The 14,819-nt window shown below is 36.9% G+C and overlaps 2 protein-coding genes across 3 annotated transcripts in view; one reads left to right on the top strand and one right to left on the bottom strand.

Moving 5' to 3' along the window:
• Nucleotides 1–5,811, top strand: part of APOBEC4 (apolipoprotein B mRNA editing enzyme catalytic polypeptide like 4) — a 6,932-nt gene extending 1,121 nt beyond the window's left edge. Inside the window, exon 2 of the mRNA XM_040446569.1 lies at nucleotides 3,493–5,811. Within this exon, the coding sequence (XP_040302503.1) occupies nucleotides 3,523–4,629 (1,107 nt within the window). The 5' untranslated portion in view covers nucleotides 3,493–3,522 and the 3' untranslated portion in view covers nucleotides 4,630–5,811. The remainder of the gene's footprint in view (nucleotides 1–3,492) is intronic.
• Nucleotides 1–14,819, bottom strand: part of RGL1 (ral guanine nucleotide dissociation stimulator like 1) — a 258,991-nt gene that overhangs the window by 242,380 nt on the left and 1,792 nt on the right. The gene's annotated exons all lie outside the window — the stretch shown is intronic.

Here is a 14,819-nt window from a genome sequence, read left to right as displayed (position 1 = left end):
AGAAAGAAAGAAAGAAAGAAAGAAAGAAAGAAAGAAAGAAAGAAAGAAAGAAAGAAAAGAAAAACCCTCTGAAAAATTGAAGACTTCACCAATAGAGAACCACAGTTGGTCAACACTAAAAAGCCATTTAGCAAGAATGAAACTCCAGAGCTCCCTCCATTACATATAAAGGCCACTAGTCCTCAAGATCTCCTTACAGTAATAATGCACCATTCCTGGCTAAAATGGGAGAGGGAGCAAAAAGAAAGGAGTACTTAGAAAAGCAATCAGGACTTTCCATACTGCCTTTACTTTGAAACATGCACAGACTTATGCTTCCCATAAGGGTAATTCTGGGACCATTACATATAGTTAACTCCACCCATCCCACCCACCCCCAAAACACAAAGGCAGAAAAGGACCTCTTGATACTGCTTCTATAACATCTTACCCAAATCATGCATGACTTGAAATTGTCATTTGAGTAGTAACTTGAATATCAGCTGTGCCACTGAACAGCAGACCACATCCAGGGCACCAGGAGCAAGTGAGACTTTGGGTTGGGTTTCAGCAAGGTTTAATATTCAGAGAGATATAGTCTGATGAGTAAGGCTGAAAGAGGAGGAGATCCAGGGAGAAAACAATGCTCAGGATCAAGCAGGAGATGATGTCAGGCTCCAGGTAATGGATTCATTGCCAAGGACAAAACAGGAAGAATGCAGGGCCCTGGGGAAAAGTTATGAGGTCTAGGAAGCCTCAGGACAGGGATTCAGTTGCATCAGGAAAATAAATATAGCACTGAGGAGGAAACTGAGGCAGATACCTGCTCTTATGGATTAAATTGACACGACAGATTAGGAGAAACCTGGAATTTGATGGGTGTGTGGTGTCCAGAATTACTGCCGATACACGCCGTTAGGATAATGGTGAGATGAGTGAAGTCACATTCCATCCACAGCAGGCCTGGGGCTCCTAAAATATTTTCTGCCCGGGACAGGGTTAGCAAAGGAACTCTGTAGGCTTCAGCTGTACCAAAAGAACAGGAACGGAGGTGATATGGGTTGAAAAAGAAAGAAGTTGATCAAAGTGCTTCCATATGAAAGGCTGTAATAAGTACTTCTAAAATGACAAAATGTGTCATTTTGTTTGTTTTATAATGGTCAGTTTATCTCATTTAAATTTTCTACTTTGTCCATTTTGTTGCCTGGACAGAGAGTTAAATGTAAAAGATATATATTCTAGAAAAATATATGGGGATTTAACTCCTCTTTGATAGGGAAGTCTTTTCTAAGTACAATAGTAAAAACTAAATCTTAAGGCTAAAGATTAGACCTTATAAAAATGTAAAATTTGATATAATTAAAAATGCCACCAGCATAATTAAATGGCTCTATAAGCCAAGTGAAATACTTGCAAAAGTTATAACAGCTAATATTCTTAATACATAAAGAGTTCTTACAAATCAGTCAGGAACACCTCAAAAAAGGGGGGTTAGGAATCAAATGTATTTCACAGAAGAATAAATACTACAGACCAATAAGTGTGTGAAAAAGTATTCAGCCTCACAACGAACTGAAAAGGTACAAATTATAACCACAAAGGGATACCGATGCTCACTTCTCAAATCGGCAAAGGAATTGATAAATGATAAACATCACAGGGAGGGAATGAAATAAAATTGGAACACCTTCCCAAGAATCAATCTGACAAAGCTTGAGCCAATACAACTTTTAGTAATCTACACTAGAGAAAAGAAAAATACAATTTATCTACAGAAATGTTCATCAAATCATTATTTATAATCATAAAAGAGGCAAACACCTGAATACTTGATTACATATTAGCTGTGTAATAAAATACTAACTAGCCATGAATACTGTTTTTCGAAGAATTTTTAATAACACGGGGAAATGCTAATGACGTAATACTAAGTGAAAAAACAAAGTATAAACATGATTTCATTTATGTTGTGCATAACGAACACATGTAGCAAAAAGATCAGAGGGAAGAGACACGTAAACAGTTATGGGAATGTAAACTGAGACACAACAGCATGAGTTTTTATTTTTCCCTTCAAGTATCAGTATTTTAAAAAATATTCTACAAGAAATATGTAATACTTGTATAACAAAAAGGTGGGTTTTTTTAATGTTCTTAAAACTTGGTGTGCCTGGGTGGCTCAGTCGGTTCAGCATCCAACTTCAGCCCAGGTCATGATCTCATGGCTCGTGAGTTCAAGCCTCGCGTCAGGCTGTGTGCTGACAACTCAGAGTCTGAAGCCTGCTTCAGATTCTGTGTCTCCTTCTCTCTCTGCCCCTCTCCTGCTCACACTCTGTCTCTTTTCTCTCAAAAATAAGTAAATGTTAAAAAAAAATTTTTAATGTTCTTAAAACGATACTATAAAGCCCTAGGTTGCTCTTTGGGAATAAAGGTAACAGAAATTTTTGTTTAAAGGAAAAACAAAACAAAACTTAAAAGAGCTTAAGTTTTGTAGTTTAACATCCCAGAAACTATTTATTTGAAATATCCTAAAGGACCATATGTGCTTTCCAGAATGGTAAAGTTTCCAAAATGTTCTAAAAAGACCCACCCACTGGAAATACAACTCTCAGATGGCAATGAGTAAGTGTCCACGACCCAAAGAATAATCATTCCTACAAGAAGTCTCTACCATTAAGCAAAATAGACCCCATGATCCCATTCCCAAAATGATACTTATCTCCCATTTACTGCCAATGATCTGAAGAAATAGCTGATTTTAAATGCAGGCACACTCAAAACCCATGCAGATAATTAGATAATATCGTTCAGAAAAGAGACAAGAACATTATGAACAAATTGCAAAACCCTTGCTTGTTTCTTTAGACTTTCATAAATAAGAATCATCTAGATAATCCTGGGATTTGTACTACCACTACTCACAGCTCATATTTATTGAGTCCTTCATATAATAATATGATACATATGCACATAATAAAGCATTTTATATTGATTACATCATTCGGTCCTCGAGAAAACCTTAGGAGGTAGATACTACCCTTGCCCTCATTTTACAGACAAGGAAGCTGTGACTCCCAACTGTAAACAACTTGCAGAAAGTCACTAAGCTGGTAGGCGACAGAGCCCAGATTTGAAATAAGGCAGTCTGTCTCCAGAACTTGCACTGTTAACCCATTTGCTCTATTGCCTCAGTCAGGTCTATGAAACAGATAAAGGTATAATTTTGCCTTTCTTTTTTGTTTCCTCCCCACTCCTCAAGATTCTCAATGAAGAGAGACGAATCCCGAGCTTTCTAATCTATGGATATACATCAGTACGTCCTAGAATCAAAGATTCTGTAGCTATTGCACTCTACCTCCTTTAGAGAAATATAAGTTAATGGCTCAAAATCATAAATGGCTCAACAAGTTAACGCATTTAATGCATTAAAAATAGTAATGGCTCAATAAGTTAATGCATTTTCTTTCGTTTTGCCTGCACTGCTTTTATATATAATTTCTCTTCCTTGTTTAGGGTTGCAGCTAGAAGACAATAAAACTAGCAATGGAGCCCTTATATGAAGAATACCTAGCAAATCATGGAACAATTGTAAAACCTTACTACTGGCTAAGCTTCTCTCTAGATTGCTCTAACTGTCCCTACCACATTCGGACAGGAGAAGAAGCAAGGGTTCCCTATTCAGAATTTTATCAGATTTTTGGATTCCCTTATGGGCCAGCATATCCTCAAACAAAGCACCTCACGTTTTATGAACTAAAAACTTCCTCTGGAAGCCTGGTGCAAAAGGGCCACGCTAGCAGTTGCACCGGGAATAACACCCATCCAGAATCAATGTTATTTGAGATGAATGGTTATCTCGACTCAGCCATACGCAATAATAACGCCATCAGGCATATCATTCTGTACTCCAGCAACTCCCCTTGTAATGAAGCCGACCACTGCTGCATCAGCAAAATGTACAATTTCTTAACAATGTATCCAGATGTTACTCTTAGCATTTACTTTTCTCAGCTCTATCACACTGAGCCTGAATTTCCTGCCTCGGCCTGGAACCGCGAAGCTCTCCGGAGCCTGGCCAGTTTATGGCCACAGGTCATTCTGAGCCCAATAAGTGGTAGCATTTGGCATTCTCTCCTCAACAACTTTGTCAGTGGTGTCTCAGGATCAACTGTTTTCCAGCCCATTTTAACTGGGAGAGCACAGGCTGACAGGCACAACGCATATGAAATCAATGCCATAACAGGAGTGAGGCCGTATTTCACTGATGTTCTTCCCCAGACAAAAGAGAATCAGATCATAAAAGCTCAGGCAGCTTTAGACAGCTATCTCTTAAACAATGTCTTTCCTGGACAGTCTTTTCAAGTGGCTAGTGGACAACCTCAACCCAATCTGACCCCAGACCTCAGGGTTCCTGTCGTTTTTGTGCTGGTGCCTTTCAGAGACCTACCACCGATCCACGTGGGTCAAAACCCACATAAACCCAGGAATGTCGTAAGGCACTTGAATATGCCTCAAATGTCATTCCAGGAAACCAAGGACCTCAGAAGGCCTCCCCTTGGAATGCCAGTAGAGAGAGTGGAAATCATGGAGAAGTTAGCAAGTACCAAAGAGGCAGATGAAAAGAAGAAGAAGAAGAAAGGAAAAAAATAAAATCTGTATTTCTACCACATGAGACCAACTACCAGAGGCCTTATTAGATAGCAAACAAAAATCTGGAGACTTTCTCTCTTAGGTCTGATCCAAGATCGGAGATAAACTGATACTCTAAAAGCAAAACCTGCATTATTTACCAGCTCAACTATTATAAAGCTACACTACTTTTAACATAATCCAAAATGTTTCCATAAGCAACTTGGTCATTTTGAAAGTGACGGTATCAAAATGGAGCCATTAGTACCTTGCTGATATTCTGGTGTGGAAAAGGAAATGTCATCATTCTAGTCTACCCACATCATCTTTCCCCCAAAAAGAAAAGCCCATGGACTAAATAGCTTCCTAAACTGGTTTCGGTATAAAAATTTACTGTAAAAGTGGAAAACAGCCTGAAGCTACTGACATTAAGTACTGTCTGCATGAGTAAACCAGTGATTTTCCATTAACTGTTAATCATGGATAGAAGACTTTAGGCAGCCCTTTTTTGTTTTTTTTCCTAAAATGGTTCTAAAGAGTTTTGCGTCGGGGGGAAAAGTTCTTTTGCTAATTGATTATATATAGCGACAAAAATTGATTTTTGAAACCTAGTCACCTGCTCAATGTGATATTTCCCAGCTCAGACCTCTTCCTCCAGAGCAGATGACAGAGGCAGGATGATACATGAGAATCAGCAAAGGCTCCTTCCATCATACACCATATAAAATCCATGCTGCCCTTCCCGGCTATCAAGGCTCCTTCTCTGCCTTCAGTTGCCTTGTCTCATCAGCAAGAATGTAAGTTCTGACAGGTTAAGCACTGTCTCTCTCGGCTCTTTGGTTTTCCCTTAGAATCTAGCCAAGTATTCATGCAAAATGTGGGTAGCAAGATTGTGAATCTACATCTCAGTAACATTACCAATCATTGCTTCCCAACATTCCTTATCCATTCCAGTTAAGAGCTTGCTTAACCATCCTGCAATGGACATCTTGTTTTTATTAGTATCCATTCTCCCTTCTTCTGATATAGCTCCCCAATGCATAATTTGTTTCTTTTACTTCCTTTCTTTCTGAACCTTTCTTTTTCACCGGTGTATATCTATATATAAGATTCTCTCAAAATCTTGTTCAAAACACACTTCTAGGAAGTACTCCTTGACTAACCATCTGAGCATGTACATTAAAGCATTTTGTGTTTAATTAATTCACATTTTCTGCCTCATTTTCCTCTTAGAAATACGTAAAGATGCATTATGAGAAAAAAATGTATATCCATTTGTAAATGGCTACTCAATTTTTTCTTAATGTATGTAAAAAGTAATGTTAAGCTATAAGATAGTTTTGCCATTAACAGGGAGGGGGACAAAACATAAGAGACTCTTAAATATGGAGAACAAACAGAGGGTTACTGGGGGGGTTGTGGGAGGGGGGATGGGCTAAATGGGTAAGGGGCTCCTGAAATCATTGTTGCACTATATGCTAACTAATTTGGATGTAAATTTAAAAAATAAAATTTTAAAAAATGTGAAAAAACAGAGATAGTTTTGCCATTAGAAAAAGCTTAAAGGACACGTAGGAGGAGGAGGAGAAGGAGGCAAAGAAAGAAAAATATTTAGAATAGAGATTTCTATTGTGATTAAAATAAACATGACTAAATTTTTTAAAAAGAATATTCTAATGTTAATGTGAAAATTTTTATATTATAATTGGAATATAATAATGTAATTATTATTTTAAAAGGTACTATTGAAGTTTATTATTAGATCATGAAATCACATGTCTACAATTTGGGATGTAGAGTTAAAAAAAAAAAAAAGACCCAACATGACAAATTCAGCATCTCTATCCACATGGGCAACTGAGGGGTGTGGGCACCAGCTCTGAAGCCTCTTGCCAGGCTGGCTGATGAGGCCCTACAGCAGTTGGGAAGGACCTGCCCACCCTATAGGCTTCTTAAACACATACATACATCCAAGTAGTTGCCATGAAATCTACCTACAAAGTGGTCAAAAAGACACAATCAGGCTACAAAGGATTCACTTAAAGGCATAGCCTAAAATCTGTGATGAATTTGTATTTCAAATGCAAACCTGGATTTCAATGATATATAACAAGGGGAGAAATGTTGTCTGAACTATAGGAAATAAAAGTGCCTTTTGGCAGTTAAATTTTTGTACTAGTTAGAGAAGTCTGGTGCTAGGAAGAATGTTACTGACAGGTCACAAGTCTCGGCCAATATAGTCAAGCCTTAGACACGAGACTGTTAAGAGAGCACAAAGACACATGGCCCTTGGCAAGTAGTCTCTATTTCCCCACTAATAAAACAAGAGATATAGACTAGCTCATATTTAAGGTTCCTTTCAGCCCTATCTGCCCTAAGATGGCTTGTCTTAAAACAATAGTTCCATGGAGTAAGCTTCTACAATCAGTGATTACACTTCTTGCTCACCACACAATGGGTTTTTGATCATGCCAGGCTGGCCCAGGGATTTAGGGAAGAGTAAAAGTTGGAATGTTCCACCTCTCTTCAGAGAACTGGCAATAAGGATAGTGAAGAATTGCCACTTCTGCCACACATATGGAAATTCCAATAAAGAAAATGCAAGCCAGGGGTGCCTGGGTGGCTCAGTCAGTTGAGCGGTTAAGCATCCAATTTCGGCTCAGGTCATGATCTCACAGCTTGTGAGTATGAGCCCCACATCGGGCTCTGTGCTGACAGTTCAGAGCCTAGAGCATGCTTCAGATTCTCTCTCTCTCTCTCTCTCTCTCTCTCTCTCTCTCTCTGCACCTCCCCTGGCTGTGCTCTCTCTCTCTCTCTCTCTCTCTCTCTCTCTCTCTCTCAAAAATAAATTGTAAAAAAAATTTTTAATTAAAAAAAAATTCAAGTCAACAAATTAAAGCAGCTAGTGATGTGGTGATCTAAAAGAGGCAGGGGGTATATCCCAAGAAACTGATGAGGGGAACATTACCTTTATGAATCTATCATGATGCAGGATTTGACTCTCAGTTTTGTAGGCTCAGCTACCCATTTAGTCAAGACAGAGAATGGATCTACTAACCAGGGCAGACCTGGATTAATAAAGCTCCCAAGATTGACACGTAAAAACAGAAAGCTAATGTACTGATTTCCAGTGAGACTTACAACTGGATATGCAACCAGATAATTCAAGTTGTCTAGCCTATACAGCCTCTCCATTCAGAGAAGCTCCTGGGAAGCCAAATTATAATCAGAAGGTTGCTTTGTGGATTAGAGGACATCAGTATTCAAATCAAATGTTTAATGCTATCATACTCTGCTTACCAGGGAGACCATCCCTGAAATGGTGGGATCTGCACAATAGCACCTGACCCCTGGACAGTGTTTAAGGGGGCCAAGACTGTAAGAGACAACATAAACTTCTATAACCAACTCCTGTCATGACTAGTATCGATTCTCTATAGATGTTCATGTTTTATCAAGCTATAACCTAATCCTGCTGACCTGGGAGCAAATCCCTTCTCTTTGAACTGCTGTTACATATCTTTTTTGATTCACAGTGCAGGAAATCCAAAAAGTTTAGCTCAAAGAATATCATGCTATTCATCTTATTTCCAAAGGTTTTAAGGAAAGCTACATGGTAACTTATACTAATTAAAAATAATATTAGTAGTACCTAACATTTAGTGAGAACTATATGTCAAGCACTTTTCTAAACAGTTACACATATTAACTCACTTAATCCTCCCAGTAATCCTATGAGGTAGGAATTATTATAACATCTATTCTCAAATAAGGAAATTGTGGCACAGAGAGCTCACATAGTAAAGGCTGAGCTGATATGAAACCCAGGAGCTCTAGCTCTAGAATCCCCTGTTCTTAATCACTATGCTCTAATGGCTCTCAAAATAGTAACAATATGGACTCACTACAACGCCTGGGAAAATCAATATCCATTTTTACCAGCACTGCAGTCTTTCTATAGTTCTGCTCAGACTATTGTTATCAACAGGCATCCTTTAGACTATGGGCGCTAGGGAGGCTGGGTGGGCTAGGCTGAAGAACTTAAGTAACCCTGGATCCCAGAGGTTTGGCTTTAAACTCTCCCCAACCCCCACTCCTTGTTACCCATGACCTGATACCAAACAGAAGGCCTGGATCACCTTATCTTGATGTCCTTGACTCTAAGGGATGTGCCAAATCATAGACCTGAGGCAATGGAACACTGCTTCCTTAGTCTATCTAGTTAATTAAGTGGAATTGGTGCCTTAAAACATTAAAAGAGAATTAGATGATCCAGCAACTCCACTTCTGAGAATATAACCAAAAGAATTAAAAATGGGGTCTCAAGGGGCACCTGGGTGGCTCGGTCGGTTAAGTGTCCGACTTCGGCTCAGGTCGTCATCTCACAGTTCATGAATTCAAGCCCTGCATAGGGCTCTGTGCTGACAGTTCAGAACCTGGAGCCTGCTTCACATTCTGTGTCTCCTCTCTCTGCTCCTTCCCCATTCACACACACACACTCTCTCTCTCTCTTGAAAATAAATAAGATGTTAAAAAAAACTTTTTTTAAACGGGGTCTCAAATAGATGTTTGTATACCCACATTCATAGCACATTATTCATAAGAGCTATAAGTAATCCAAGTGTCTGTCAATAGATGAATGGGTAAAGAAAATGTGGAATATACATATAATGGAATGCTATTCCACCTTAAAAAGGAACAACATTCTGACATGTTACAATTGCAAACTGAGGAAATCAAACTAAGTGAAATTAGCCAGTCACAAAAAAACAAATACTGCATGATTCCACTAATATGAGGTACCTAGAGCTGTCAAATTTAGACAGAATATAAAATGGACCTCATCAGGGGCTGGGGGTGGTGGAGAATAGGGAGTTATTGTTTAATGGGTACAGACTCTTAGCTCTTTTCTGTAAGATTAAAAAAAAAGAAAAAAGAAAAAAGGTCTGGATATGGATAGTAGTGATGGTTGTACAATAATAGGAATGTAATTAACAGTGCTTAAAGGTACACTTAAAATAGTTAAGATAGTAAATATTATGTTATGTATATTTTGCTATAATTTTTTAAAAATTAAGTGGAATTATTAATCGACACCTACTGATCTCTTCATTTACTAAAAAAAAGAAGTGACATCTTTTGTGATAGACTAAATATTAGGTAACAGGCTCTATGTCTAGCCTCAAAATACTGACATTAGGTGGGGGTAGCTCACAGAAATATGTGAAAAACAAATATCTTTTTAAAAAATCATTACAATAACAAGATTTTTTAAGTTCACGGTTTACACTTCATTTCAGGCTATTGAAAAGTTATGTGTGGGTTTATTTGGACCCTCATAGTTATATCCTTATTTTTAGCACAAAGGTAAGCAGTATAGTTGGGAATAATGAGAAAGACTTACTGAAAGCAGAGAGTGGTGCTTAAAAGCACAAGCTTTGGAATGTGACACACCTAATTACCATTACCAGTCTGCTACTTGCTAGTTGAGTATCATTGGCTGAGTTATATAACCTCTCTTAGCCTTAGTTTCCTCATCCATAAAATGGAAACACTAATTCCTAGGCCCTAAAGCTACTCTGAGGATTAAATAATGTAAATAAAGAGACTGTTTACCAAGTCTAAAACAAAATAAACACTCATCAAGCAGTCGTTATTATTAATAAAATTTTAATAGAATAAAAGTAGACAGTAGAAAAAATAGGAATTGTGGGATCTTTCAAATGCTATCAAAAATATAAATTTTATGGGGTGCCTGGGTGGCTCAGTTGGTTAAGCATCCAACCTTGGCTTGGGTCATGATCTCACTGTTTGTGGGTTCCAGCCCCACGTTGGGCTCTCTGCTGTCAGCACAAAGCCCACTTCCGATCCTCAGTACCCCCCTCTCTCTGCCCCTCCCCCACTCACACGCTCTCTCAAAAATAAACATTTAAAAAAGAACTATAGTTTCTATTTTCTATAAGAAATAAAGATATGGGGCACCTGGGTGGTTCAGTCAGTTAAGCCTCCAACTTCGGCTCAGGTCATTATCAGGTCATTATTATCGTGGGTTCAAGCCCCGCACAGGGATCGGTGCTGACAGTTCAGAGCCTGGAGTCTGCTTAAGATTCCGTGTCTCCTTCTCTCTCTGTCTTTCCCCTGCTTGTGTTCTCTCTCTCTCAAAAATAAATAAACATTAAAAAAAAAAAAAAGAAGTAAAGATATACTACTAGCATTTGTAACGATCGGCTTGGGGAAAGGAAAAAATTCTGATTTTAATATTTTGCTTAAAGCAACAAGAGAAGAAATAAGTCCATGGTCATGAAAGATATGAAAATAATTGTAAGAAAATATTTTATGCAACTTTTTGCCAATAAATTGGTAATCTAGATGAAATGCATGATTATGAAAATATAAATTCTAAAATTGAGTCAAAAAGAAAAAGAAAACCAGTCAATAACCACAGAAGATAGATGATGAAAGATCTAACTCTAAAAATATAACCAAGTCCAGACAATTTTGCAAGCACATATTGTAACTTTCAACGAAAAAAACAGCACAGTAATTTCCTACAGTTGCACTTCTCCAACTTCTCCAGAGCATAAAAAAGAAGGTGAAAATCTTCTCAATTCATCTACAAAGCTAGACTAATCCTAATATCAAAATTGAGGGGGCCCTGAGTGGCTCAGTTGGTTAAGCATCTGACTCTTGATTTTGGCTCAGGTCATGATCTCATGGTCCTGGGATCAAGGCCCCAGGTTGAACTCTGCACTTAAGTACTTAAGGTTCTCTACCTCTCCCACTGTCCCTTCCCTGTTTGCACATGCACGTGCACTTACTCTCTCTCAAAAAAAAAAAAAAAAAAAAAAAAATTAAATAGACATAGCACAAAGAAATACTATGGGCCCATATCACTTATACATACTGATTCTGAAATCATGTAAACAAAATATAAACTAATCAAATCTAGCAAGTAATTAAAATAGTAATCAGAATTTATTCTGGAAATGTGGAAATGGTTCAGTGCGAAAAAATATATAAATATAATTAATTACATTTATAAATTAAAAGATATAAAATAATATGCTTTTCTCATTAGACCTCTCAAAAAAAGCATTTGATCATTTCAACAGTCGTTCCTAAATATCATAAAACAATAGGAAATAAAACTGGTAAAAATACCAACGCCATTTCCAATAAAATTGAAACAAAGAGGAGATGCCTATTATCACCCAATTTTTCAACACTGTTTTTGAGAGTCCAGCTAATGCAAAAGATAAGAAAAATAAATAAGATATAAATATTAGAAAAGAAAATATAAATTATCATTATCTTAAATATTATGATTGTATAGTATGACAAGAAATGTAACCTTAATTAAAACAACTGTTAGCATCAATAAGAGAGCCCATTAGTGGGAAAGAATATAGGATAAATAACTTTTAAAAATCCACAGTCCACAGCTTCTCTTTATATTACCATAAGCAGATTAAAAAAATGAAATAGATAAAGAGTCCCATTTAAAACAATGTTTAACAAACAAGGTTTATTGTTTCATTTAGCACTAAACATTTTTCCTGAGACAAGAACACAGATTTAAAACTTTTTTTAATTTTAGGGGTGCCTGGGTGGCTCGGTCAGTGAAGTGTCCAACTTCAGCTCAGGTCATGAACTCACAGCACATGTTTATGAGCCCCATGTCGTGTCAGGCTGTGTTCTGACAGCTCAGAGCCTGGAGCCTGCTTCCCATTCTGTGTCTCCCTCTCTCTCTGCCCCTCCCCCACTTGCACTCATTCTGTCTCTTAAAAATAAATAAAACATAAAAAAAAGAAATTAAAAAAATTTTTTTAATCTTAGAAGTACTAAGATATATTAATTAGTACTGGGGCATTGGGTGGCTCAATCAGTTAAGCATGTGACTCTTGATTTCAGCTCAGGTCATTATCTCATGGGTTTGTTGGATCGAGCCCCACATCAGGCTGTGCACTGACAGTGTGGGGTCTGCTTGGGATTCTCTCTCTCTCTCCCCCTCTCTCTTTGCCCCTCCCCCACTCATACTCACATGCTCTCTCGCTCTCTCTCAAAAATAAATAAACTTTTTAAAAAAGTACTAATATATAAACAAATAAAGGTCCCATTATTAAATAGTTCACCCTATCTACTCTACCTGAGTATATAATCATAGTTATGTAAAGCTAAAATAAATCACAAAGCAAACATTCCAAGTTTGGGAGGTTGGTGGTTTCAAAACAGCACCACTTCATTTGATTATTATGTACAAGCATTAGACCATACTATAGTATAGATAACATGCTAAAAATTCTTTTCATATTGTATTATTTATGTTGCTAGAGAACAGTAGTATTACATCATTACCAAAATTGAAATTTACTTATTTTATATATATATATTATATAAACATATATATTTTATATATATATATAATATATATATATATATGTTTGATATATTTGATTAACACTGACCTCGCTTCCATTTCATTGCTATAAGATACAATTCTTGGTTTGTTAAGTATTTAGTCCCAAGGCTGGGGAAAAGAAGCACATGGTAGGTAGAGTACTCAGCTGAAAATATTCGGGGGAAAAAAAAAGATGTGTTATAAGATAGTTTTATCAAAATCCTTTCTAATTAAAAAGATCCTTCATTCTTTGCATTATCACAGAAAATAAGAAGGAGCTACATAGCATCATGCAGCATTAACCTTGAGAAAATTCACATTTAATCTTACTTTAGTATTGAACCAAACCAGGTTATTGGCACAATAAATAAGATGTCTTCAAATCTTTATTTCAGGGATCAACACTTATTTGTAAAATTAAAATAGGGAGAATAATATTACCTAAAATGAATTAAATACTATAATTAACTTTAAAAATTATAATTTGCAAGAAAGTTGAATAATATGTATTACATAATTAAAAGATAATTAAGGACAAGTTCCTTCACACATACCCACACACACATTTCCCTAAAGCTTTATAGATTTAATGGTTAGCTAATTGGGGTAGGGAGGAAATGAAAGTGTCCATTAAGAAATACTCAATCTCAGGGGCGCCTGGGTGGCGCAGTCGGTTAAGCGTCCGACTTCAGCCAGGTCACGATCTTGCGCTCCTTGAGTTCGAGCCCCGCGTCAGGCTCTGGGCTGATGGCTCAGAGCCTGGAGCCTGTTTCCGATTCTGTGTCTCCCTCTCTCTCTGCCCCTCCCCCGTTCATGCTCTGTCTCTCTCTGTCCCAAAAATAAATAAATGTTGAAAAAAAAATTAAAAAAAATAATAAATAAAATAAAATAAAGAAATACTCAATATCTTGGGGCACCTGGGTGGCTTAGTCCAACTCCTGACTTCGGCTCAGATCATGAGCTCTCCTCCTTGGGATTCTCTCTCTCTCTTTCTCTCTCTCTCTGCCCCTCCCCCACTCACATGTACTCCATCTCTCTCTCTCAAAATAAATAAACTTTAGGGGAAAAAAAGGAAATACTCGATCTCTAAATATGATTGCAAAATTGTCAGATTAATCATTCATTAGATAAAAATGTGTTGCATGCCTACTATTTTCTAGGTACTTATCATTGTGAGGCAGTAAAAAATACTGCACTGGGAAAGGACTTTTTAGATATTATTACATCTCAAATGTATTATGCAATATGCGGCTGAGAATTAATTATATTTAACACATTCAACATATAGAAAAAGATTCTGAGTAATCAAATCAATTATACCCTTGAGCAACTCGATTCTTTAAATTCCTCTCACTATTCCCTTGAGTTAATTTCTACACCAGGATTCTTTTCCAGTTCTAAAATAAGAGAATAAAGACATTTCCTACAGAAGACCTAATATAAAAGAAGAGAAATGTAAGAGAGGGGATACATTAGCTCTTAAATTCTTGTTTCCATTTGCTCTCAATAGCACTTCTAATGTTTCATTTTGTCTTCAAAGAAAATCTTGATTTAGAAGAACAAAAAGTACAATCATCTTCAACATCAAAACAAGTATATTGTTTAGTTCTTACTAAAGTTAGCAATAGATTGAAACTGAGGAAGAAACATTAAAACAAATCTTTATTCTAAGTTATATAATGCCACTCACCATAGTAATGGTCTGATACTTTGGTATATGACTTTGTAAAATAAATAGTACCAACAGGTAGAAAATTTTCCTTTGCTCTCTTAAGACAGTCCTTAGGGGAGTTTTTATCAGTGTTTGCTCATA

This window comes from Herpailurus yagouaroundi, unplaced genomic scaffold (assembly GCF_014898765.1).
Source record: "Herpailurus yagouaroundi ecotype Mexico unplaced genomic scaffold, PumYag 195, whole genome shotgun sequence".
Taxonomy (NCBI): Eukaryota; Metazoa; Chordata; class Mammalia; order Carnivora; family Felidae; genus Herpailurus; species Herpailurus yagouaroundi.
This window is presented reverse-complemented; position numbering and strand designations above follow the sequence as displayed.